At 42.7% G+C, this 27,625-nt stretch overlaps 1 protein-coding gene across 1 annotated transcript in view; it reads left to right on the top strand.

Annotated features, from left to right (window-relative positions):
• Positions 1 to 256: 256 nt before the first annotated feature.
• The window catches only part of Pgm5 (phosphoglucomutase 5), a 145,882-nt gene continuing 118,513 nt past the window's right edge, over positions 257 to 27,625 (top strand). The window contains exons 1-4 of the mRNA XM_050158512.1: positions 257 to 579; positions 18,810 to 18,972; positions 23,869 to 24,015; positions 26,591 to 26,716. Of these exons, the coding sequence (XP_050014469.1) occupies positions 319 to 579; positions 18,810 to 18,972; positions 23,869 to 24,015; positions 26,591 to 26,716 (697 nt within the window). The 5' untranslated portion in view covers positions 257 to 318. The remainder of the gene's footprint in view (positions 580 to 18,809; positions 18,973 to 23,868; positions 24,016 to 26,590; positions 26,717 to 27,625) is intronic.

The raw sequence follows: 27,625 nt of genomic DNA, 5'->3' as shown, positions 1-27,625 counted from the left end.
AGGTGTAGTTGGGGACGCAGTAGCTGGCCTTGGAGTCCAGCTTTTGGGACACTAGGAAAGCCAGGCCAGCTGGGGAAAGAAACCGAGGACAGCTGGGCGATCCTCTGGGAAGAAGCTGGGCCGCGGAAAACTTTGTCTGAAAGTGGAGGCAGACTCCATTCCGGGGCCTTGAGGGGACCCGCAGGGAGCAGCGGTGGGAGGGCGGGGAGGGGCGGGGAGGGCGCAAGGCGGAGCCCAGAGTGAGTCTAGGCGGTGGGGGCCGGGCGGGCAGCAGATCCCCGAGGCTCCGCAGCCGCCGCAGGACCGGCCAGCAGCGCCATGGAGGGGAGCCCCATCCCGGTGCTGACAGTGCCCACGGCACCCTACGAGGACCAGCGGCCAACCGGCGGTGGCGGGCTGCGGCGACCCACGGTGCTTTTCGAGGGTCAGCGCAACTACCTGCCCAACTTCATCCAAAGTGTGCTGTCGTCTATCGACCTGCGCGACCGCCAGGGTTGTACTATGGTGGTGGGCAGCGACGGCAGGTACTTCAGCAGGACGGCCACCGAGATCGTGGTGCAGATGGCTGCCGCCAACGGGGTGAGTGGCTCTCACGCCCCGTTTTGCGGTCCCTGCGCCCGGGGCCACCTCCCTAGTGCTCTATTCAGCTTCCTACACCAGCGCACTGGCAGCCACTAGGCACACTTGGAACACTGACCTTAAAGGGGGCTGTTCTGAAAGCCCTGGGACTGGAACCTTGGATTTCTCCCGCACCTGTTCTACTTTCTTCTGTATTTCCTTCCTCGCCCATTTTCCACTCCATCCCAGCTCTGGGTTTCCAGTATTCTCCCAACCTAAAAGTTAGTAGCCTTCCTCCCCTCACAGACATGAGGACTTCCCACTCCGGTGTTTATTATTATTATTATTATTATTATTATTATTATTATTAGTTATTGTTATTATTCACGATCCACTTCCAAATCTTAGCTGTCAAACTTAACAAATACCTGCATGCACATTGAACTGGTGAGCTATTTGCCTGGAGGTGGCTAAATTACTTTAGCTCCATGGTCCTTTAGTGACTACTTTGGGACAGGAATGGGGTGAATGGCTTGGGAGCATTGCAGCCTGGCCTCTCAGTTCCCAGGAGGCATATCTCCAAAGGGTATCCCAATTCCCAACTTCTCTCGGAAGATGCTTTTGGCGTGTGACAAGGCAGCCCTCTTCCAACTCATCCGCACCTTCATTTCCTCTTCCTTCTCCCAAGTCCTCTGCCGTTTTCTTCTGCAACTTGATTTCTCAGACTTGGAGTTTCTTGCCTTCTGCTCCCTCTTCCTTATCCTACAGACAGAAGCACATTCTGGTGAATCCGCTCCGCTCTCCCCACTTCGTTCCACCTTATCCCCAAATACAGCTACCAAAAACTTGAAACTACCAAATTTTAGGGGGTCTTTGAATTATCTGTAAGACATTATCTGACCCTGATTAAACACGACCAGATTCACAGCAGTGAAACTTTCCCTTGAGTGGAATCCCTTGCAGATGTACAGAGTTAAACATCTTTAAAAGTGAAACTGGATGATTACCTGTGGTGTGGATTCTGGCTGTCCCACAGCTCCCTGTGCCCTCAGTTCTTCTGTTTCTTTAGAAATGCCCATGTTTCAGGCTTTCTGCTGTGACTGTCTCTTCTCAGTGTTTTAGCCTTGGAATAGAGGGGAAAAAGATGCTTTGTGAGATTTTTGTTGTTGCTGATGTTGCTGTGTGTGTGTGTGTGTTAATATCCAAAAACCATTTTGGGGAAGCAGGACCAGATAAATTCCAGACTGGCGTTTGTCTTTGGCTCTTCACCTACGATTGATGCATCTTGGCTGGAGCCTGGGGTTGGCGAGAGGTTGACAAATGCTCGTTCCCTCTTGTCTGACAGAGTTATTCCTGGGAATGATGGGAGGATAATGAGCCCCGAGAGAACTCTGACAGCGTTCACCCCCCCTCCCTCCACGCCCTAGTTTGTCAGGGGGTAGGAGAAGCCTTATCCAGGATTTACTGTGGGCCAGAATATTTGCTAAGAGAGTTGTTGATTTGCGTTTCAAGCACTGACTTGGAGCAGCCTCCTCTTCATCTTCTCATCTTCTGGGAGACTTGTTCTGAAGTGAATAGTCAGATGGTTGACTCTGGAAGAGATGTAGTTTGGCAGGGGTAGAAAATCAAAAGCGCTGTAAGTCCTCATGTGGTTGAATGTGGTTGGGGAACTCACTTGTCTTCTAACCCGCATGCTGCGTTAGGCTGAGAGGGTGACCAACCTGGAGTCCTAAAACCTTTAGACAGATTCCTGACTGGACATTCATAAACAGGATACAAAAATAACAGAAATTAGCATTTATTCTTGCCAAATGGGGAAATCTGATTATCAAGTGGCCTGTCATTCCTTCATCTGAAAATGTCTGGTTTTGATTAAAAAGTTAATGTGGTGATTTGAATAAGAATGGTCCCCATAGGCTCATGTATTTGAATGCCCAGTCATCTGGAAGTGGCACTGTTTGAGAAGGATTAGAAGGCGTGGCCTTGTTGGAGGAGGTGTGGTTTTGTTGGAGGAAGTGTGTCACTGGGGGTGGGATTTGAGGTTTCAAAAGCCTAGGTCAGGTCCAGTCTCTCTCTCTGCTCCCTGTATTAGGATGTAGAACGCTCACTACTATTCCAGCACCATGTCTGCCTGCATACTTCCATGCTCCCCGCTATGCTGACAAGGGACTAAGCCTCTGAAACTGTAAGCAAGCACCCAGTTAAATACTTTCTTTGATCAGAGTTGCCACGGTCATGGTGTCTCTTCACAGCCGTAGAACACTGACTGAGACAGTTAAGTTTATAAGGAAGTTTTCTGAGAAAAGCTGTACTTGGTATTTGGTAATATACTTGCTGGAGAAGAACAGAACTATGAAATTTCTAAATGGTGAACAAATTGCATATATTTTACTAGTTCATCAAGCAACTGACATATTTCACACTAGTAAGTGTATAATTTGAGATTTGAACATTTCTTGGATAAAATTATGAGTGTGGAGTCAGAAAGATGGCGTAGCAGGTAAAGGTTCTTGCCTCTGATAACTGGAACTCACATGGCAGAAGAGATTACTGCAAATTGTCCTCTGACTTCCACATGTGAATTGTGATATATGTATGTCCATGTGTGCATATACATATATGATAAATACGTGTAAAAATTAAAAATTATGGTTGGGATAGTGCATGCCTGTACTCTCCCACATCCACATTGCACACATACATATATGTACATAAAATAAACTTTAGAAAATTTTTAAATTTATGAAAATCTCCAGCTTTCAGAAAAGCCAAGACAGAATAGCTCCTTGTTGTGTTTGTGTCGTTCTTTTTGGCTTCAATATTTACATTTTCTTAAGAAAACTAGCATTTGTGTGCATGGATCTTAAGTATGGATCTCTTTTTTTTTTTTTTAAAGGGAGCCTTTCCCACATACTTATAACTCTGCATTTGGGTTGGTTGAGTTAACTCTGTTGTTTTGAAATTCTTTTATGGGAGATTTATTCAAACCAAGTTCTCCTAATCAAGGAATAAACATTGCATTTGGTAACTTAGGTCAAATTTTAACCTACAAAATACTGTCTCCAGCCTGCCTGTCTATGAAACTGATTTGCCAAAGACTCAGACCAGTTGCCTTGTAGACTGTTTCTTCTGGGCTCTTAAAATGTATTTTGAGGGTGCCATGTCACTTTTTGTTCTGCCCTGTGTTGATGAAAGTTGGTTCTGAAGACTTAGCTTAGTCCATGTGCATTGCTGTCATGAAATGTCTATTGTGTACACAACAGAAACTCATTTAAAGCAATTCCAGAGGCTGAAAGTCCAAGGTCAGGGCTCTGGTTATCTTGGTGTCCGGCTCACAGAATTGTGCTTTCTTACTGTGGCTTCATGCAGTGGGAGGGCCTAGCTATTTCTTGAGCTCTCTTTTATTAAGGGCACTAAATGCCAATCATGATGACTCCATCCTCACCACCTAAACACTTCCTGGATACCTTACCTCCAACTGTCACCTTGGGCTTAGGATTCTGATGCATGAATTTTGGGGCTATGAGCATCCAGTCCTTTTGAAAGCTTAATTGATTCAGTTTTAACTTAGTTTTTAATAAGAGTATTTCAAAGCTTGGTGTGGCCATGCATGCCTCTGATGCCATCTCTGGTAAGAGGATTATGAGTTTGATGTCCACTTGGTAAAGCAAGAAAAGCCATAGTTAATTCAGTGTCTTCATTTTTCTAAACTCTAGAGTTTCCCTCTGCTCCTTCTTCCATGCCCTACAGGTGGGAGTCACCTTTTGGTCTATTTACTCAGTCTCCCCACTCTCACCCCTCACCCCAATCCAGCAGCACAGCAAATGCAACAATCAGCACTTGGTGGGGGGCTCTGAATTATATGCAGCTTGTGAAGTACAAGCTGCGGGGTCTCAGTATCAGTGACAGTTGAAGGACAGCAGAGTCCCGGTGGTCACTGTTTCTGTGCCACACCGGTCCTTCCTCTGTTCTCGTCAGCTGCGGGCTCAACTTTAGACTATGTGCATGTTTGGTTTCCTCTCCGCCTTTACCCAGTGGTTTTACGATCACTAATGATGGTCTCTTAAACTAATTTGTTGGCGGTTTCAAAATAGGGTTAACGTGCATGCGTGTGATGTATGCCATACATGTGTTAGGTCAGAGGACAACTTTTGGGAGTTGTTTTTCTGCTGTCATGTGGGTCCTGGCAATGGAATTCAAGATGTCAGGTTTGGCAGCAGATGCCTTGACCTGTTTAGCCATTTCCTCAGCCCCGTGTCTTGCTTTTCACATGGGTACTGGGATTGAGCTCAGGTGTTCATGTTTGCAGTGCAAGCACTTACCTTGTGTCCTCTCCCCAGCCTTTGGGGCATTCTTTTATAAACTGGATGTTGTCCTCATTACTGGGTTTCTTAGTTACTGCTCCTGGAAAGGGGTCACTTTGTTTCTTTCTTTTTCACACTTCCAACTTTGGAGTAGGGATTTGAGGAAATAGCCCATCTCCACAACAGAACTTCATGACAACTGAACAAGTTAGTTTTCTGCTTGGTCTGGCTTAGGCATGTCCCTGGGTAGCTCCCTTAACTTGAGTTACCCTGTTTCACTTTATCAACCTTTTGCCTCAGGGCCTTTTACTTTCTTTCTATATGTCATACTTCCATTGCTTCTCCTATCTCTCTGGCTGACAGTAGCTGCCAGGCTTCTTGATTTTCTCTCTCTCTCTCTCTTTCTCTCTCTCTCTCTCTCTCTCTCTCTCTCTCTCTCTTCCTCCTCCTCCTCCTCCTCCTCCTCCTCTTCCTCCTCCTCCTCCTCCTCCTCCTCCTCCTTCTTTTTTTTTTTCCTTTCTCATGCTAAGTTTCTCCTCCTATTTAGTCTCTCTGCCTAGCAGCTCCACCTGTCCTTTCTCCTGCCCAGCTGTTGGCCATTCAGATGCCATAGGCAGGCAAGGTGAAAAAAAAATGCAGCCCATCACTTCCTAATTAGACAAATGCAGCATAAATGTAAGGCACACACCTTTACACAGCTAAAAGGCTTAATCCCAAGAAGGTGGACACCCCAGGACTGGAACATCAGCCCACAGCTCATTCTCTCTGCATGTGTGCCTTTGGGAGACATCGCAGCTTCAGACTGTAACATGTTTTAGCAAAAAAGAAAGAAGTATTGTTGTGGCCAACTGGATGTAGATAATTATAATGTAACCATATGTACTGACAAAGCATGTCATGGGTCCCTTGACAAAAGCTGCACAGCTCTGTTGTACATTGTAGCCAAGAGGAAATCCATCTGCCGGTGAGGTATGAGCTGTACTGACAACAGGATGGCCAGCAATGATGAACAAAGGGCGCAGAACTTTCATGACGCTGCAAGCCTTAGTCCATGCCAGCGAGACCTTTTGGAGGTGGAAGTGGAATTACAGTCACCTGAGAAAAGTCGGGTCAGCTGGAGATTTGAGACTGCCCTCCAGACAGGTGCTCCCAGACAAGTTGCATGAGAAGCTGGTTGTTCCCTAAAATGAGAACATAATTGTTTTGGTGTTGATTACAACTGTCTGGGGAGTGGATCTTGGTATGGTTCCAAAAAGGACTAACACAGACTAGAAGTTGAAACAAAGTAGGCTCTGCTGGTAGTGGGTGGGCATGCAGAGAAGGAAGCAAGACCCTCCCCTGTGCTTCAATACCTAGGGCCTCTTCCCTGCCTTAGAGCTGAAAACAGGTTGGGTGGCCCAGGTGTCTGCCTCTGGCGGAAGAGTGATTGCTTCATATTTGTAGCTGGTGTTCATTGTAGTACTGGTGGACAGTTCAGACGTTAGGAAAAGCAGGCTCATGGTACACTCAGGAGAAACCTGAAGGGGCCTCCCATCACGTTGCCTCACTGCCCTTTTTGGATCTTCACACCTGAGCACGGAACAGGCAAGTTTCCTGGGAGTAACACCACACTTCAGGAGCACACGGCTGCGTCCATCTCCCTGTGTGACCAGTGTTTGGTTGACACTTTTAGCCTCTGGTCTTCATTCACTTTTTATGGGGACGCTGAAGGAGTGGGAGAGTCTTGAGAACAGCTGGGCCCTCCCAGCTGCTGGGAGGTTATTTTAAGCTTTGGTTAATGTGTCCAGAGGCCCAGATGGCATCTTGAACTAAGCTGCTTTACTAAATCTTGTGATAAAATAGAATGATGTTTATTGAAAAGGCAGATATGCATCCGTAGCATTATGTGTAAAGCTTGCCCAAGGAATCATTTTTGATGAAAAGTCTGCTTTGATAGACCCTTTGTGAACTCTGGAAGTGTGTTATTACTTTCTTCAAAGACTTAAGGACCAGAATTTAGGGTCAACTTTTGGAGCAGCTCAAACACAGGTATTGAATCCATCATTCTTAGCTCTCATTTTAGGGTCCTGCCTGTTGTTAGAGAATAGCAATATAAATAAGCCTTGAATAGAATTTTAGCAAGATTATTTGGGAATAATATGCAGGAGAAAATGGATCTGATTATTCCAGGAATATAACAATGAAGGAAGAGAGAGCTAGAGCTTCAAGGTCAGGCATGCACTGCTAGCCTTGTAAGTAGATCTAAAACGTTCAAGACTGGCCAGTATGTGCTCACACAGCCGAAGGGGCATTTTCAATCCTCTCATCTGGTTTCACCATGCTAGTTATGAATAAAAGCATATCTATACTATGCACAAGACTTTTAAAAGTGAAGATTCCCTATTTTCTGAGTCATTAAATATCATATATATCTTGTATGGTTTTAGTGACACCAACTTTTGGAGCAATGTCTGTATTTATATAAAGAGAAAATAATTCAGGGACAATCAACCATCAGGGAAGATCTTTTCCTTGGTCTGGAATCATGGGAGTTTTTGACTTTTCCCATTCCAAGTCTTTACTGAGAAGCATTTTGTATAAACAGTAAGTTATTGCCTTTCTGTTGTTTTCCTTTAATAAGATTCCTGGTTTCTAGCTAGTGCTAACTAGTTTTCCACAGTGGGGGAGGGAACAACTGAAATCAGAGGTACAGAGATTCGTTTATCCAATAAAATATCTCAAAAAATACTGAGAGGAGAGTTTTAAACCTAACAGTTCATATCTTCAGTACAGAATACACCCTTCCAAATCGAGAAGATAACCCAAACAATTTCAAACAAAAGTTGTCACCGACACAACATACGAAAAGATAAACAACCTCCTTGTAACTAGATAAATCTAAATAAAAATAATTAGTATGTCAAAAAATTGAAAATACTTGAGAGTTGGTGTGGCTATGGGAAAGTCATCGTGTTTATATTACATATTGTTGATGATAAATATTATATGTCATATTACATTTGTTACATTACATATGCTATATTACGCTATGTTATAACACATACTGCTAATAGACACAGCTTTTGTCAGTATATATCTTAGCTAATAGAGTCTTTATACAACAACCCAGGAGTGTGGTAATCTACGAAGGAGTTCCGTAGATGTTTTAGGATAAATGTGCAAGCCCTGTGTTCCAGAATGCTCACTGTAGCACGCTGCTAAAAGAACATCAGAAAACAATCTACACCCATAGCCAAGAAGAGGCCCTTGCGACACGGTTTCACAATGAAACTATTAAAATCTGAAAACGGAGGAAGTGGGAATATCGTCTGAGAAATATGTGAATGGCAGTTTGCTAACTAGAAAAGCAGCCCCTGGGATTGCGTGATCCCCAGCTTTTGTATATAAGGTCAGCAAATAGGACTGGACTTCCAAGGTTACACTGGGCACATCTTTGTGTGTCTGTGGTGGGGTGGGAGGAGAACCCATTTCCTTCCTACTTTACATACTTTTCTAATTAAAACAGTTATACGTATGCACATTCATTGATTTCATAATTAAAGACATTCATGACCAGGTGCATGGAAGTTGGGCTAGAGGATTGTATAAACTTACAGGGCCAGCCTGGGCAACACAAGCTGCTCTCTATCTCAGTAACCAACTAACCAGCCAAAAAACACATACACAAAAACTAACATACAACCGGGCGGTGGTGGCGCACGCCTTTAATCCCAGCACTCGGGAGGCAGAGGCAGGCGGATCTCTGTGAGTTCGAGGCCAGCCTGGTCTACAAGAGCTAGTTCCAGGACAGGAACCAAAAAGCTACGGAGAAACCCTGTCTCGAAAAATCAAAAAAAAAAAAAAACAAACCATACCACTACCAACAAGTAGCATTTAATAAACAAAGCAAAACCAGGGAAAGGTCGGGAGTTTATCTATGGTGTTGTTGCTTACAACCTGCGTGATCGGAGAAATCCCACAGCCTTGGGGTTGGTTTATAACAATGGAGAGAGCAGTGAGACTTGCCTCCACATTTTCTAGGTTGCTCAGCGGCTTAAAAATAATGAATTATTAAGAATTATTTTTGTGTACTCGTATGACACAATTATTACAGAAACACTTTGTTTGATGAAAAGGAAGTAGAGTGTGTCCATTTGTTAACCCTGGCTTTTCTAACCAGAGGCTCCTGCTCGTCTGGTGACCACAGTTGCTCCCTATGGCTCCCTCTTGACTTCTGGCATTTCTCCACGCTGCCGGCCACGCTGGGTGGCAACTGCTGAAGACACCATCCCCTCTCCTCCCAGCTGTGCCTGCACACACGTGCACTCCTCTGAATGGCCCTTGAGGTGGTGGCAGTTGGTCCCACAGAGTGACTCAACCCAAAGGACTTTTCCTGGGACAGTCTGTGTGTTGTCTCCTGAGGGGAGCTAGTTGGGGCAACACCATGTTTTTCCGTATTTAACCTTTCTGCTCCTCAGTCTTTGAGGAGACACCAAGCCTGGCCTCCAGGCTTACCCCACTATCCTTTCCTGAAGCCAGCCCTTAATCTGCTCATTTCACGAAGATTTTCTGACCTAACGGGCTAGGTCATGTGAGAGCTCACTGGGAGGAACAGGCCCAGCAGAAGCTGGGAGACTCCACGCTAATCTCTGAAAATCCGCAGCTGTGGAGGCTCGCCCCACTTTCGGGCACTTGGGTAGGATGTTTGTCAGGCGCCTGTGCCTGCAGCTTTGCTCAGTGTTTGGTTAGGAGGCGTGCGATTCTTTTTTTGGGAGGATCTCTCAAATGTACAGTGACAGATGCAGACACGAAAGGCCTAGAATGGCTGTCATAAATAATAGTAAACTGTTTAATCCTACTGAGTTGTAAATCTGACTGCAGAGGTCTTCAGTTCATCAGTTCACTGGAACATAGGATAAAGGGTGGGGCCGCTTAGAAAATAGGCAGTTATTATTTCCCAGTCAGGCAGAAGTTGGGCTGAGGAGATTCACTTAAAAACATGCAAAAATGAATTTTAAAATTGATGGTGACAACTACTCAGAGAAAATATGTAAGTTTAAAGAGATCTTTAAAATCTTATGTGCAATCCTTCATGTGAAAGCTGGCCAACTGGTGGGTATGGATATGTATGTGTGTATCTGTAGCATATGCCCAGGGCCCCATTCTCCTTACCCATCCCCCAGAGCTGTATTTTTCCCTTGAGTGTGTTTAAGAGGAGTCTTTATTCCTTTTTCTGTTGCTGTATAAGCAGCAATGACTGAAACAGTTTAAAGGAGAAAGGGTTCATTGTATCTCAGAGGTCAAGGTGCAGTCCCTCATGGCAGGGACGTCATGGCAGGAGCTTGAAGTATCTGGTCACATTGCAACAGGCAACAGACAGGGCTGAACGCATGCAAGGTAGAGCATCTCTCTCTCTCCGCTTTATACAGGCCAGGATTCCCTGCCCAAGGAATGACCTGATCCACAAGTAAGATGAGTCTTATTGTAAATAAGACAATCTCTCCTCCCCCCAGGTGAGCCCTCTCCAAATGATTTTAGAGTCAAGTTGACAAGTAACACTATCACAGAGGGTAGAATAAGATTCCAAATGTCAGAAATGTTTGACAACATACCCAAATCATCCTACTGATCTGTGTTTCTAGAACATTCAGTAGACCTGGTGATGGAGTGAGAGCATGAATATAAGGTGTATGAATCTGATGGATCTAGACCGGCCTCTCTCTCACGAGGATGGCTTTGGAGCTGGACTCAATGTCTGTGATAAACAAGCAGCCCAGTCTGGTACATGCAAGTGGACAGGGTCAGTGAGATGCTTAGACACGCCAATATAAGAAGAGTTGGTTGATGTACGGCTGTCATTCCCTCCCACAGACTTTGGCAGCTTCTTAGTGGGCAGGTTTGGTGGCTTAAAAGATAAAGCTGTGGACACATTCTGTGGACTGAAGTGCTTTGTAATTATTGGCAAATAATATCCAGTTTAAGTTACACCTTGAGATGATTTCAGTCTTCAGACATGTAATCTTTTACAAATAGAAACTTGAGGTAAAACACTTTGATATTCACCAGTCAATAATAGTTCATTTAAATAATGAAAGATTATACATCCTTTAAAATTATGTTGAGAAACTTCTTCAGTGTCATAAAAAGATAGACAAGCTAGACTTGCCCAGAAAGACACATGGCACATGTCCTCTCCTATATGTATGTCCTAGCTCCAAGGCTTTAGATTTGAGGGGTTCACTTGGAGTATTTGTAGAAGTTGGGAAACTAAAACGGGTAGGGGATGGGGGGAAAGATTTTCAGGACGTGGTGGCATGAAGGGGGAAAAGGGAGAAATGGGTGGGATTCAGTGAGCGGGGGGATGAAGGAGAGAACAGATGGGGAAGGACAATTCACACTAAGGATGTTTGATAAAACCATACGGAAACCAACTATGTTATAAGCTGTAAGCTTACACACACACACACACACACACACACGAGAGAGAGAGAGACAGAGAAGCTTACACACACACACACACGAGAGAGAGACAGAGAAGCTTACACACACATACACACACGAGAGAGAGAGAGAGAGACAGAGAGAGAGAGACAGAGACAGACAGAGAGACAGAGAGGACAGACTAATTGAATAATGTAGGCCACACAGCAATCTTGTTTTGTAACAATGTGTGAAGACAACTGAAACCCACAGACCAAGGCTGTGCCTGGAAATGTTGACAGTCGTTGTAGGTGGAAGGATGACAGATGATTTTTATTTTGTTATTATGTACTTTATAAATGTTTGACAAAAGTAAACATAGGAGAAAAAGATTTCAAGTTAGTGCCTGATGACACTGACACCTTCATTCATTGTTAAGAAACATTACCAGCTAGGGAAAGGCGGTGGGATGTGCCCAAGGGTTGCTGGGTGCTGGGCACAGTGACCTGGAGCTTTTGCTCGTTTGCCTTCTAGGCTTTCATCATGCAATCGTTTAGATCTTTTAGATAACAAAACCGAGGTGCAGAGGGGCCAAAGATCTTGCCCAGAGCCACAGAGGCAAGGAGCAAGATCTGTTTTAATAGAATTTTCCGTTGGGTACCAGCTTGTCTCGGCTTGCCGACTCCCTTCCGCCTTCTTCCCTCAGGGAGATGCATGGACAGTTTTTATCCTTGGTGTACTGGGGTGATGATACCCCACAGAATGTGAGCAGTTTCCTGAGTCCGGTTCAAGGACAAGGTTGCAGAGCGTTCTCCAAGAACTTAATACCTGATTGCGAGGAGGGGCACGACTTCCAGGTTTTACTCCATTTTGCAGCTGAAGACAATTAGATTTCCCATCTCAGTGAGATTTTCATAATGGGATGATTGAACAACGTAACTGGGGCCAGACTTCTATATGCCTGTGAACCTTCTTCACATGCGCAGACACGGGGAATTGCATGAGAAATCCGTGCTGGTTTGCTTCAGATGCACCCTCGTTTCTCCTTCCAGCTCCGGAGTGTATATAATGCCTTCCAAGGGTCCAGGAAGCTGGGATGTATCCGGTTGTTCCCATCTGGTCCCCATGTAAGAAAGCACATAGCTGACAATTATCCATGTGCAAATGGAGAAGTCCCTTGATGTTTGGGTAACCACATCCATGCCTGGCCCCGAGTCTGTTATTTCTCTAAATTCCACTGAGCCATCCATCTCCTTACCCACACAGCGCTCCTTAAGGATTGGCATCTCTCTTGACAGCCGGGACTTAAAATCTGAAGGCTTAGTGTTCATTTTCATGGCAGCTTGGCTTTGGGCTGTGTGTGTGTGTGTGTGTGTGTGTGTGTGTGTGTGTGTGTGTGTGTGTGTGAACAAAGAGGACAGGAAACAGGTCTTTTATATATTACACATAATGGGTGGACATGGTGACATCCATGTGGTCCTGTAGAACACTCTGTGGACCATGAAGGAAGTGTTCGTCTGTTGTTCTCTCTGCTTTCCTTGATTCATTCTGGGATGTGATCCCATTAAAGTGATGTGATTGCATTTTAGGGCCGTGACCCAGGTTGTGGGAGACACTCAGGGATGTCATACTTACCTTTCTTTTCCCCTTTAATAAATGCTAAATGCTAAAAGCTAAAAGGGAGAGAGTTCACACGTGAGACCAATGTGCTCTTGTTAGTGTTACGTTACTGGAGAGCTCAGTCGGCATTGAGGTTCTGTATCCACTCAGATTTCAGCCTCAGGGTGGAAATTGTACATCTCTGCTCTCAAGGACTTTAATTGGAACTAATTAGAAAATGAACTCACACTAAATCTAATTGAGAAGAACAGTTAGCATTCTGAAAGAAAAGGAAAAGATGAATAAAATAATAAGTTAGTATATACACGATGTAAAGGAATGGAAGTGGTGAGGAGAGAGCCTTTGGGTCATACTGTTTCCATCTTAGACACTGGTCTGGGGCATTTTACTTTCCTCAGTACTAGCCATGGACCTTCTTGGGTGAAGACAAGCAGGTGAGGCTTAAGGGTTGGTGGAGGGCCTTGATGTCCTTAGGAGAGCAAGCACGGAGCAGCATTAGGCGCCTTCACGATGTCCCTTTGCTCCAGCGTTTAAAGTTCCAGCTGACTGGGAGCCAGTTGACCCATCTCCCTACATAGCTCTGAATCTGGGAAGACACGTGCCTTACTTACATGTCTGCAGAGACCTGTGTGATAATGTCTCTCTTGTGCGGGATTGCCTCTGCCTAGCTTCCTTCTGTGCTGTGAAGTGTCAGGGAACTAGGGTTTGTCTCACCTCCTGTCCGAGCTGGAGCTGAAGTATTTTGTAGTGGCAGTAAGGACCCTCCTGTGGGGTCTGGTTCTGCGGGACTGGGTGGGGGTCACCCTTAGATCCAGCCAAAGCCATGTAGCGGGAGGTTCACGGTAGGGACTTCAGAATACTAGCATACCCCAGAAACACAAGACAGATGTCCTTCAGGGCTGTACTCAAAATCAAAGCCAGTTAGGTAAGCAGACCATGGTTTCCTTGCAAGGCAACTGTCTGCTACTTTGGCAGAGGTTGGTATTTTTAGGACTTTCCCAGAAAGTGGAACAATAGATTAAAGGAGAATCTTCTAGAGAAACATCATTTTTAAGAAGTGCAGGGTTTGGGAAGACATTTGTATTATATTGGGTCATGTCTAACTTGAAAAGATTTCTTTAAAGGGCCTTAAGGTTTTTTGGCTTTGCAGTTAAGGACATTAAGCTCAGAGGGGTTCAATGGTATGTCCTGTTTTGTTTTCCACCCCCAACTTGACATAAGTCAGATGTAGCTGAAAAGTGGGACCTCAGTGGAGTAGTTGCCTTCATCCTATTTCCCTGTGGGCACATGTGAGAGGGCCCACCCCACTGTGGGTGGAACCAGCTCTGGGCAGGTGGTCCTGGAAGGTGTAAGAAAGCAGGACAAACAAGACATGGGGAGACAGCTAGTAAAGCCATGTTCCTCCATGGCTTCTGCTTCAACTCCTGCATCCCTGGTTGCTAATTGATGTAGGAGGGGCCCAGCCTTCTAATGCAGCGCCATCCCTTGGCAGGTGGGCCTGGGCTGTGTAGCAAAGGCAGTGGAACGAGTGAAGAGGAACAGCTTGTAAGCAGCATTTGCTTCAGCTCCTGACTCCAGGATCCGGCCTTGAGTCCCTGCCCTGACTTTCCTTATTGATGAACTATAACTCAAGCTGACATAAATATTTTAAACCCCCCCCCGCCCCAAGTTGCTTTTGTTCATGGGTGTTTTATCATAGACTAGAAACAGAACTAGGACGAGGCACAAGATTCATATGTAGTTTCAAATTGGATGCCTTCCTTTACTCGGTAAGTCTCAAATGTGCCTTCATCTTAACAGTTGCTAGATGTTGAAAACTGTGACTTTTCTGATGACATTTGTCTTGGGTTAATTGGGAAAGGGCAGGTTATCAGAAAAGAGAATAATAAAGACATGCAGAGGAGGAGAAGATGGGAGGGCCGAGACCAGAGTAATATGAGAAATCAGAGCAGTGCTGGAGGCCCCTCTCCCGGGACCATCTGAGGATGTGTGGTCTTGCTGGCCCCTTGGTTATGTACTTCAGGTCTTCAGAGCTACAAGAAGCCAACATGTTCTTGTTTTAGCCACTTCACTGTTGACAGTTCATTGTGGCAGCCGTAGGAAAGGGTACTGGTTTTATATTAGTTTGCAGATTTTGTATTAATTTGTTAAGTCTACCATAACAAATGAACCCACTTTGCTTAAAACAACAGCAGTTCATTTTCTCACAGATCTGGAGCCCAGAAGTTGAAACGGCCTTGGCAGGGCCAGGCTCCCTGGAGACTCTCTGGAAGGATCTGTTCCATGGCTCATCTAGCTTCTGGTGGTGGTTGGCATTCCTTGGCTTTCTGGGCTTGTGGCCACATTGCTCAGCCACGGTCATCTTGGCCTCTGTCTTCACCTTCTCTCTGGGTGTCTTCCCCTCCGTGTGTCCACGCTAGTGTAATATACCGACCTTCCATCCCGGAACTGCCTCAGATGAGTGAGTCCGCTGTCTGGATGGCCACCCCATCATAGCAGTCTTTCCTTTCCTCAGTAGGTAGGTTTGTTTACTCCTAGCCTTTTAACTTAGGGTTTTTGTTTTTCAAGACAGGGTTTCTTTGTGTAGCTTTGGAGCCTGTCCTGGCATTTGCTCTGTAGACCAGGCTGGCCTCAAACTCACAGAGATCTGCTTGCCTCTGCCTCCCAAGCACTGGGACTAAAGGCATGCACCACCACTGCCCAGCTTAACTCAGTTTTCTGAAGCTCTTGTAAAATGGATTGAATTACTGATTTCTTTCTCGGTGTGCATGTTCCTAAGATTTAATTTGGGCTTTTTTTTTTTGTTTGTCTCTGTTGGTCTGTCTATCTGTCTCAGTTTACTTAGGAGTTTAGCAACTATATTTATCTCATCAGAGAATCAACTCTTTGTTTCTTTGATTCTTTGTATAGTCTGTTAATCATTTATTTTCTCCTGTTATCTTAGGATTTCTTTTCATCTACTGATTTTGTCTTGTTTCTATTTTTCTAGGACTTTGGAGTTCATCATTAAGATATTTTTGATTATTTTCTGATCTTTTTAATTGATTTTTTAAAAAGTAGATATTTATAGCTCTAAACTTCCTTTATGTCACATACCATATGCTCTGGTATGTTGTGTTCTTTTGGTCTTAAGAATTTTAAAAATCTGCTCATAATTTTCTTGGTGGCCTGCTCATCACTCAGTAGCATGTCATTTGATCTCATGGCCTTGTACATTCTATGATCTCTTACTTTTGATATCTAGTATATGACATTGTGATTCAGTAGAGGAAATTACTTCAGATTTCTTATATTTGTTAATATTTGTGTCCTAAAATATTGTCTTCTCTGGAGAAGTCTCTATGGCTTGCTGAGAAGAATGTCTTCTGCAGTATTTTGGTGGAATCGTCTGTAGATGTCTATTAAACCCTTTTGACCTCATCAGAGTTACTTAACTCTGATGTTTCCTGGAGGTCTGAGTGCCCTGTCAGTGACATTAAACAGTGACATTAAAGTCACCCCCATAATTGTATTGAGGTCACTCTGTACTATTACATCAAGTATTATTTATCCTTGTGTTATAGAATTGGGTATGTATGTCAATTTTTCATCTATATCATTTTGTAATTGTGACTTGTTCCATTCATCATTACACAGTGAATTAAATTTTTGTTGTTTTGGCAGTATCTACTATGTTCCTAGTCCTCATTCACTTCCTGCTCTACTATGGTTTATTCTTTCCTGGGGCCTCATGGACATGTTGTTTGTCTCCTTAGTGTGTAAGATTCCTTCAAATAGCCTATGTTTCCCTGAATTCCCAGAGTGAGGATGCACAGTGGGGGGCTTTTAATTTTCATTTCAAAGTTGATTAGCATGTATTAATATATGTTATTTATTATTTAATTTATGAATAAGTTAATATATTTAATTATGGCACTTCTACACAAGTATATAATATATTTTGATTATATGTACCCTTTCCCATTACCTTCATAATGACTTCTTGCCACTGCTCTGGTCCAGTGTTGGGAAGAGAAGACTTCCCAGCATCCTCTGCCAGTGTAGCTGCCTTTGGTGTGGCTTTTATCACCGGTCCTCAGTGCTCTTAAATGTTCTATTGCTGAAAATCCAGTGTGGGTTTTTATGGAACTCACTCCTTGTCTGAAACTGTGCTTCAATCCCTGCTGTTGCCCTGACTAGCACTGGGAGGAGAGCGCTCACAGCCAGGGCTGAGCCCTTTAGAGTGCACCCTGGACTTTTGCACCTCCTCGGCTTTCCTAAGTTTCCTTTCTTTGCTACTTAGATTAGTTTTTCTTCTTCCATTTTCTATTAGGATAGCTTATGTTCAAGCATCCCTGCCCCCACCACCATGGGGAAGTCTAGCCGTCCATGTGTCCTAGTTTCTTTTCTGTGGCTGTGATAAAATACCCCAACAAAAGCCATGTACAGTTCCAGCTACAGCCCATCATTGTGAGGAAGTCAAGCCAGAAACTTCAGACAGTCACATTTTACCCACAGTCAAGAACAGAGAGAAATGAATACATACATGCTTGCTTGCTTGCTTCTGCTCACCGTGATTTCTCCCCTCTTACACAGTTCAGGATCTTGCCTAGGGAATGGTGCTGCCCACAGTGGGCTGAGCCTTCCCTTATCTGTTAATTAAGACAGTCTCTGCACAGGGATGCCCATAGGTCACTTCAATGTAGTCAATACCCTAATGAGATTTTCTAGGTAGTTCTAGATTGTGTCAAGTTGACAAAGGTAACCATTATACCATTATGGGTATCATCTGCCATCTTCCCCTTTCTCAATGTATTTTTATTTTCTTTCTTCCTGTATGTATGTATATATACAGTGTTCTGCCTGCATGTCAAAAGAGGGCACCAAATCTCATTATAGATGGTTGTGAGCCACCATGTGAGCGCTTGAACCCAGGTCCTCTGGAAGAAGTGTCAGTGCTCTTAGCCTCTGAGCCATCTTTCCTGGTGTATTATTCATTAGTTTTAATGCTAACCCACTCACAGATATTGACTGCTATTCACAGATATTTGCTACACACTTACTGTCTAGCAGGTTTGTTCTGGGTTAATTAGAAACAGTGAAACACGTAGTCCTTGGGGGGTTATACACAGTGGGCAGATAAATAATATGGAAACTATTAGGTGATAATATATGAGGCAGAAAATGCTTTCAAGATAAAGAGATAACAATTCGAGGTAGGGACTGTGAGTACTGCCTTTCATAGGGATATCATGGTTTCTCTCTCACACATTTGAGAAGAAACCCAAAGGCACGGCCTCAAGAGTGGGATGTGACTGGTCACACAGAGTGTGCAATCAGGACGCAGAGAGTTATGTGTGCTGTTCCTCTTCTTTTTATCAGGTACAAGACCACAGCACCATAGAATGGTGCCGACATTTAAGGCAGGTCTTCCTCCCTCAGCAAACATAATTTAGATCATCCCTCAAGATCTAAATTTGTTTCCATGATGACTCTAAGTCGCATCAATGTGGCAATCAAGATTCAAGTATCACACAGGAAAAGTGAGAGAAGTAGGAAGCCGTCTCTTTCTCTCTCTCTTTCTTTCTTTTCCTTTCTAACACCTTAACCATTATAGTTTCTGAGTTGAAACAAACTGAGAATTTATATGGGCTCAACAAACCTGTTTGATCATCAAAAGTAGATATCTCAAACTACCAGAGATCAGTGGTCCGTGGTCCTTAAGTACTTATCAGTTACTAGTGGGAAACTAGACATGAGCAGCTCAAACATACTTGGAGACTTTGGGTAGGGCAGACAATGCTGGAACTCCTTTTATTCAGCTTTCCTAACATAAAACCTGTTCAATTCATTTGCATAGGAGATTGGTTACCCCTTAAAAGAGCCTGGTTGAAATGCCTTCAGTTCCATGAACCTTGGGCTGATTTATTTTTTCCCTGGATGGTTTAGATTGGACGGCTGATTATTGGGCAGAATGGCATCTTGTCAACACCTGCAGTCTCCTGCATTATCAGGAAGATCAAGGCAGCTGGTGGAATCATCCTCACGGCCAGCCACTGTCCTGGAGGACCAGGGGGAGAGTTTGGAGTAAAGTTTAATGTTGCTAATGGAGGTATGTGGCTCTGAATATGCCTTACCTGATTTCTTTCCTCATGCATTATCATACTCTATGGTGGTAAGCAGGCAAAGTGGAGAGGAATCCGCTCAAAAAAAAAATGCAGTGAGGTACCCAAGGTGATGTGCTCCCAAGGATGTAACATGTGTTCTCTTGGATGCTCAGGGCTATCTATGGATCTCCTGTGTGTGTCAGCCAGGTGAAAGACTGATACTTAACTGATACAGGAGGACTCTAAATTTTAAAGTTAGAACATATACATTCATATTTTCTCTCACTACATACATAGAGTTATTTAATTTATTTTTAAATTTATAGAAATGTACAGTCTGGAGTCCTAGTGAGCGGTGAGATGACCGCCTTTAAAAACAGAATGTGCCAAAAAGTAGGGAGAGTAATAAACGGACTCCAGGAATCCATTACTGTGCTTTTCTCATTTCAGTAATCATTTTAACCCCTGAGGTATTCTAAGGCAAAATTCAGCATGAAGACATTCTGTACCTAAATACTTTTGCATTCATTTTTTAAAAGAAAGACACATTTCCACACAACTAGAGTAGCATGTTGGGCTATTTGCTTTTCTTGTGATGAACTCCTGATGTGAAGCAACTTGAGGAAGGAAGCAAGGGTTGGTTTTGGCTCACAGTTTGAGGGGATACAGTCCATCATGGAAGGGAAGGTATGCAGGGGAGGAAAGCAAGGCTGCTGATGTGGGAAGAGAAAAAGTAGGGGGAAGGGAGAAAAAGCTGGTGCCTTCATTGTATGAAGCCTCAGCACGCAGAATGGTGCCACCCACACTTGGGGTGAACCTTCCCTCCTCAATTAAACCTCTGTGGAAACCACCTCAATAGGTGTGTCTCCTAATTGACTCCAAATCCAGTGAAGTAGGCAATAAAGATTAGTCATCACACATACCTAACAAAAGTAGCATGAATCCTATAACACCATTTGAAATCGAATCTCCAGTCGCCTTTCCTCGCAGTGACTATCAAAATGTTATTTACAGTTATTTCATTAAAAAAAAGATGCATCTCAGAACTGTACATTTGTTTGCTAAGACTCTTTAGTCTCTTTTAATCTAGAATATCACATATGTTTGCATATGGGAGCATAAGCTACATTGCAAAGAAGAATTTATTATTTTTCTTTCCCTGTAGGCATTTTGCACATTATTTAAAGAATAAACTATTCATAAACATTTCATGTTGCATGTTAAACACACACATACACATTACAAGGAAAAGCTAGAACATGTCTATACCTCAGGTCTATACCTCAGGAAGTAATCAAAACTTAATAGGATAGAAAAATCACCAAGTCACAAAAGTAGACACAAAAAGCAGAAGACAATAACAAAGAGCCTAGGAAAGAAGCAGAGAACAGTCACTAAGTGTGGGGGTTTGGTGCGTATGAGTAATTCCCTAGAATGTAAACGGATTGATATCTTCCGTTAAAATATATTGAGTGACTGAGTACAGAATAGAGTCACTTCCTCTTTGAAGCTTTATGAAAAGGAAGGGGCAGAAGAAGATATTTCTGGAAGATAGACTCCAGAAAAAATCAACATTGGCAACACTTAGGTAAAATAGAGCTCTAGTCAAAGAAGTATTACAAGGTAAAAAGAAGGTCACTGTGCAATGATAAAGGGATCAATTCACTAAGAGGCCATAGGAATTATAAATCTATATGTGCTCAGTGCTGAGGCTCTTGAATATGTAAAGCAAATCTTAAAAGATATGAAGGAAGAAATGGGCATCAGAAGAACAATAGCAGGGGACTTCAATATCCCATCTACCAATGGGTAAACCAACAAGACAAAGTTTTTAAGAAAATATGGGATTTGAATGGCACCTTGAACTTCGCAGGCATGAATAGAATTTGCTCTCTTGTGGTAGCAGGGTATATGTTCTTCCCTAGGACATGTGAAACCTTTTTTAGGTAGAACACATGTTAGACCATAAAATAACAAAATCAAGAGTTATGTGGACTGTTGCTTTATACTTGCTAGAATGGCTACTATGAGATAGTAAGAGATGAATGCTTGAGAGGCTATGGAGCAAGAAAAGCCTAGCACAGCTGCCTAGAACATATATTGCTACAACCATTAAGGAAGAGTATGGAGGAAAAAATGAAAATTCCTATGAGCAAGTCATGTCTCCTCTGCCTCTAAAAACAATGGTGCATCTCTATATTGTAAGGAGATCTGCACTTCCATCTTCTGTGTAGCATTGTCCACAATAGCTAGGAGATGGAAACAAGCCAAGTACCTGTTAATAAATGAATGGATGAAGAGCGTGATGCACACATGATGGGATATCATTGAGCCTTAGAAAAGGATGCCATTTGTCACGACATGGATGGAGCAGGAGGATGCTCTGCTAAATGAAATAAGTGTGAGTTTACTTACAGGTGGAATCACCATAGTCAACTATACAGAGATGGAGAATAAATGAGCATTTTTCATTGTTGGTGAGAGCTTGGGGGCAATAGGGAAATAGAGGTCAGAGGTCAGAAAGACACAGATACGTTGAATGAACAGCTCTAGGAGCGTAATGCACAGGATGAGTGTTATGGATGACTGAATTGCAGTATATTCATAATTTTGTTCCGTTTTTTCTAATACTTGCTTTGCGACAACAAACTACTTGTGTGATGATAGATAAGTTAATTTGTTCTACCATAGTAACCATTGTATTGAGTATGGTGTGTGTGTGTGTGCATGTAAGTGTGTATATAGATGCCAGAAGTCTCCTTTCAGAGTAATTCTTTAGTGTGTGCATATGTTATGTGTGTAGACACCAGAGGTAATCTTTAGGGTCATTCCTTTTTTTTTTTTTTTTTTTTTTTAAAGAGACACAATGTTTTACTAATCTGGAACTTGCCATGTAGGCTAGGCTGGCTGGCCAGGAGCCCAGTGATCCACCTGTCTCTGTCCCTCAGTGCTAGGATTACAAATTCATGCCACAACATCCTCTTCCTACCCCCGCCCCGAGGTCTTCATGCTTAGAAGGCAAATCATTTACCAGGCCTCAATATATATCTCACTATGTAGCCTAGTTGGCCTGGAACTCACTGTGTAGACTAGGCTGACATCTGCCTCTTGAGTGCTGAGATTAAACATGTGCATTAGCACATCCAACAAATGCCCTGCCTCTGAAAGCCCCCTGGCCTCTGTGGACATTTGCACTCATGTGCATACACCTACACACACACACACACACACAAAACATGCACACACAATTAAAAATAATAAAAACAAATCCTTTAAAAACATTTTTACATGACAAAGGAAAAGGTTTTGCATTTCCTTGTGTGTGTGTGTATGTATGTATGTACCTACGTACGTATGTATGCATAGTTATACACATATGTGAAGACCAGAGGTTGACATCAGGTGACTTCCTCTGTCATTGTCCCTTGTCTTTTGAGACAAGGTCTCGCTCACTGAACTAGGAGTTCACTGATTGGCTAGACTAGCTTGCCAGTGAGCTCCTAGCATTCTATTTTCCTACTTTTGTCCCCTAGCACTAGGGTTATGGGCATGTATTGTCGTGCCTGCCTTTTTACTTTAAGTGAGTGCTGAGGATCCAAGCTCGGGTCCTCGTGGTTGTATGGAAAGCACGTTACTGACTGATCCATTTCCCAGGCCCTTCTGTGAGTCTGCGATTTTCACTCATCCCATGTAAGATAACTACTGAAATAACCAATGAGGCTGCCTTCTACCCTACCTGCTGGAGTGGGGCTATTGCCTTTCCTTCTTATAGACATTGCTTCTTATTCTAAGAAGGTAGCTTTGTTTAATACAAATGTATTATGAGCCATATATATTATTTTATTTAAAATTTTTCTAATAGCTGTATTAAAAGTGTGAAAGAGAATGTCTAGGTAATATAATTTATTTAATATACTATGTTCAAATATTTCAATATATAAATATAAAATGTTAATATCACCTGCTATATGGTTGTTTATATTAACTTAAAATTTTGATATACACTTTTTGGTTGTAGTAATTTATAATTTAGGCTTGACTAGTGATGTTTCAGGTACTCAGTAGCTAAATATGGTGGCTGGTCATTGTATTGGGTAGGACAGGTCTATGGAGCAGGAAATGAGATGAATTTAGAAGCAACCTCTGTTCAGTAGGAAGTTATAATGTAGCCAGCAGCTATAATGCACACTCAGAACTACCTAGATGACTTTTATATTTAAGACTATTCAGTGTATTTATTTATCTGATCCCTAACGTTTTCCAACACCAAACAAAACCCAATGAAGCCTTGTGTGAAGATACACGTGTTTTAAAAGAGGAGGAAGCCAACAACTGATTTCATAGCCAACTCATTTTAAAATCTCTGTCTACCACTGTTGCCAGCTTGACCTTCTGAGGAAATATATCAAGTAGTTTTAGTTACTCCTCATTTTAAAGCTTAGTTGTGCTGGAGAAAACAATTGACTTATCCGGAAAAGCTCACATGTGAATGAGACAATAGTGAGAGGCAGAAATGATTCTCTTCAGGTGCAATTGGGGAGCGGTGGCTGAGATCTGGAAGCCTTCACTCCTGAGGAAGGCATGTCCCGTTTGTGTGTCATAGCCCGAAGAAAGCTGATTACATAATCGGGTCTCCCCAGCAGGTGCAAAACTCTTTTTAGACTCTATGTATCATTGCTTAGAAGTAGATTAAAAACAAACAGGCAGGACTGATCAAATATCCTCCACTGTGAATGAACGCAACCTGGGAAATACCTGGTCTAATTGAGCTATGGGTCTTTGTTCATTGTGTAGAGACCAGATGAGTCTACACTTCTCTCTGGTGTAGGAGGCCGGTAATGTTTCTCTGATTGAAATTCTGAGGGCTTTAAAATAAACACACTTTGGATGTCACATTTTAGGTCCTGCGCCAGATGTTGTCTCGGACAAAATCTACCAGATCAGCAAAACAATTGAGGAATATGCCATATGTCCTGACCTTCGAATCGACCTGTCTCGACTAGGAAGACAAGAGTTTGACCTGGAGAACAAGTTCAAACCATTCAGAGGTAATATATAGTTTGAAGAAGTCAGAAAAATTCCACAGATGGGGCAGCTTTCCAGAAGGGGCGCATAAGGTGGAGTCTAGGCGTGCATGAGGCTGGGGCAGTCCTTGTTGGTGATCAGTGGTTTCTGTAGGAAGGATTCTCATGAGAAGTACTGAATTAGTCATCCGAGAGAGGCCCTGGTGAGTGGTTAGAAAGTAGATGCAATGTAGAAAGAGATTGGAGAAATATGTCTTTAGATTTTGATACTTTTAAAAGCGACTATCCAAACTATCATTTTCCACATAGGAAAAGGTTTGTAGCTGGCTCTATCATAGTGTATGAGGAGTAGACTGTGGATCGCCAAACTTGTCTTTGAATAAGTTCTAAGCAATTAAGGTGAAGATGTGGGAAACTTTAAGTTAAGAGCTAAAAAGTCAGTGGGTCATTAAACTTCCTGTGGAAGGGTGGAGTTTCTTTGCCAGGTCAAAGCCATGCAGTTCTGCTTAAATTTATACCTCATGGTTGAGTACTACTACCACCTGACTGAAAAGTATATTTTTATTGATCTAGTTGGAGGTGGACACATAAAAAATGTACTCGTGGATTTTCTAGGTAATTACAATTATGTTATATCTAACAAAATAATTTAAATATGTCTGACTTTATATGATTAGAAAGACTGGGGCTATAAGAGAGATGAGAACTATCAAACATTAACATCAGGAAGGAATCATATGAATTTTAATTGTTTAGAGCATATTTATGATTTTCTAGTTTCTGAGACTTGAGTCTTTGGGGAACTCATTACTGCAGCCACATTGTTCCCTGGGTGGTTTCTGTAAAGTGCTGGTGAACGTCTAGAAGTAGGTGGATGTTTCTCTGTTCCTCCAAAAATAATTTGGAGATAATCCTTTGAGGTAATTTAAGTGCTATATTCTTACTGTTTTAAGTGATGAGCAAAGCTTGAATTAACTGAAAGCAATTTGTCCTTGGTGTCTCATCTAGGGATGTCAAGAGCATGTATTCATAATGAAAGTATTTGATTTTTTTCTGAATGCTTTGCTTCCTTGAACTGTCCCTTGTGAATGTCAAATATTTTTAGGTAAATGTTTCAAAAGTTAAAGAACCAGAATGAAATTTCCAAAAATATCTTATGTTATAGAGTAAGTAAAATGTCTGAAGCATTTGAAGCAAAATATTAAGCATTTTCAGATGTATAGTTTGCAGACAGTGGTTTTTAACTATTTTCTGAATTAATATTCTCCTCATTTCAGAGGTTGATTAAATATAGTCTGTGCTCCTTAAAAAGTAATTAAATTTGAGTGGATATTCATATGTCAGTTTAAATGTAAGGGAAATATTTTGAGACATGCATTTATAGGCAGATGAAAGAGTAATTTATATCACATATTAAATATTGAACCTGGATGTACTGAAAAATTATTGAAAAATTATTCATTGATAACATCTTTAATGTAGGCCAAAGCATTTCAGCTCCATAGAAGTATGACATTGAAAGGTAATAGATGTGTAACTTTAAAAATTTAATTTTAGGGGGCTGGAAAAATGGCTTACTAGCTATGAGCATCTACTATTCTTCCAAAGTACCAAGCTTAGTTTCCAGCACCCAGGCAGTTCAAAGCTACCCACGACTCCAGCTTCAAGGGGTCCAATGCCTCTGGCATCTGCAGGCACCTGCACTCATGCACAAACCCAAATGTGTGTCTACACTTACCCCCCCATACTCAGGCACACGTGTGTGAGCACAGACACACAAAGAGATAAAGAGATGTAACTACAAATCTAAAATGTTTTTTTTTTCCTAGACAAAATTTTAATTCCCCAAATCTCAAGTATTTGCTTTTCCTAGGAAAAATACTTTCTGAGCACTAATTATGAACAGGTAGATGTTTGAAAGCGGTGCCAAGTTCTGTGTAATGGGTTTCACTAATTAAATAAAAAGGTTTGTGGGGATTCCCAGTAACACACTGGAGAGCTCTTGTGTTTCCCGAGGAGCTGCAGATGTTTGGCATTCCCCTGGAAGTGAGGTAGTGAGCTGGGTGTGAGAGAAGGTTTCTGCAAAGTCAGAATCCATCTCACATCCCCAGCTCTGTGCTTGGATCCAGTGTGTATAACAGCGTTTGGAAAATGAGGGCCACAGCTGAGGCCACAGCTCCTTTATGTGTTTCCCACCAGCTGAGTCATTCTTGGGCAAACCCACGGGAAAGACCACCTCCCATGTGGGATGCTTGTTAGCAACGGTGTGAGTGCAGCTGGGGTAGCGTAGCGAGGCGCTGGGAAGGTGTGACCAGGGATGGCCATATTTGTATCCTAAATTCGTCTAGTGGTTAATTTTCCCTTGCAATAAGAAAGGAGAATAGTCTTTGTATCATTACTTACCTGGAGTTTGTCACATTTTGGCTGTGCTGTGATTTGAGTCTTTGTTTGCAAATGGACTCTTCCCTGCCTATGTAGCATACAGTTAGATGGGATTTTGATCAGAATTTTGCACCAGAAGGGTAGTAAATTTTTTGTGCCCCTAAAGATAATTTCCAGACATGCTCACTGACTTTCCCTCCATTCTTCCCGGCATCAGTGGAGATCGTGGACCCCGTTGACATCTATCTCAACCTTCTTCGGACCATCTTTGACTTTAACGCCATCAAGAGTTTGCTGACTGGGCCTAGTCAGCTGAAGATCCGAGTTGATGCCATGCATGGAGGTGAGCGTGTGCCTTTCTAAAAGCAGAAGCAGAGAACCGTTAAGGAGACCGCTACGTGTCCAGCTATATGGAATGTTCTAGAAAATTTCAGGACTCCAGCTACTTTCTTTTGATGTAAATGCAAACAAAAATTGAACAAGTAGATTTGGGACTGTACCATGTGAGTGTGGAGTAGATCAAGACTACCTATTTATTGACTTTAAAATGTTATATTCTGTAATTCAAACAGCTGAATAAATTATGAAAAACATGGGTGCCCAACTTCTTTCTGCAGTCAGTGCCCTACTTTCCAGTGTCAACCTTTTTCAGTTGCTCTAGCAAATTTTAAAAAGTATTCATTGCCTTGTTTTGAATAGCACAAACACACAACTCTTTATTGATTGTTCATTTTTGAAGACTCTGGGCATCTTACTCAACTTCTATGGTCAACTTCTCTATTGCTCTCAGAGGCCCCTGGCAGCCAGTTATCTTTCTTCTGCTTTCCTTGTTTTGCCTTTTCTAGAAGGGGATATTAACGGAAGAATAAATTTCGGAATCTTTTGCTTCACGTTGCATTCAGCACCGTTCTTTAAAATGATGCTCGTGGCGCATGTGGCTCTTCTTGCTCTTTGTTCCCGCTATCTTGATGTATCACGGTTTGTCCACCACCCTTCTCAAGTCCGTATTCTTCCTTCAAGTCCTACCCCAAACACTGCTTTCTCTGGGAAGCCTCGCTTTGGGTATCGCTTTTATAAGTCGTGGAGCCCCACTAGATAGCTCGCCCTTTTGTCTCACCTCTTCACTCATCTGCAGATTTGGCTTGTCTCACTATTAGATAAGGGCCCAGGAATGTAAGACTCGTGCACCTCACCCTCTTTAATAAGATCCTTTCAGTTCTTAACATAGGGGTTCAAGGCTAGGTCCCCTGGT

The sequence above is a fragment of the Alexandromys fortis genome, unplaced genomic scaffold (assembly GCF_014885135.2).
Source record: "Alexandromys fortis isolate MF-2015 unplaced genomic scaffold, M_Fortis_MF-2015_v1.1 scaffold_10, whole genome shotgun sequence".
NCBI lineage: Eukaryota > Metazoa > Chordata > Mammalia > Rodentia > Cricetidae > Alexandromys > Alexandromys fortis.
Note: the sequence above shows the minus strand (reverse complement) of the source record. Positions and strands in the feature narration are given on the sequence as shown.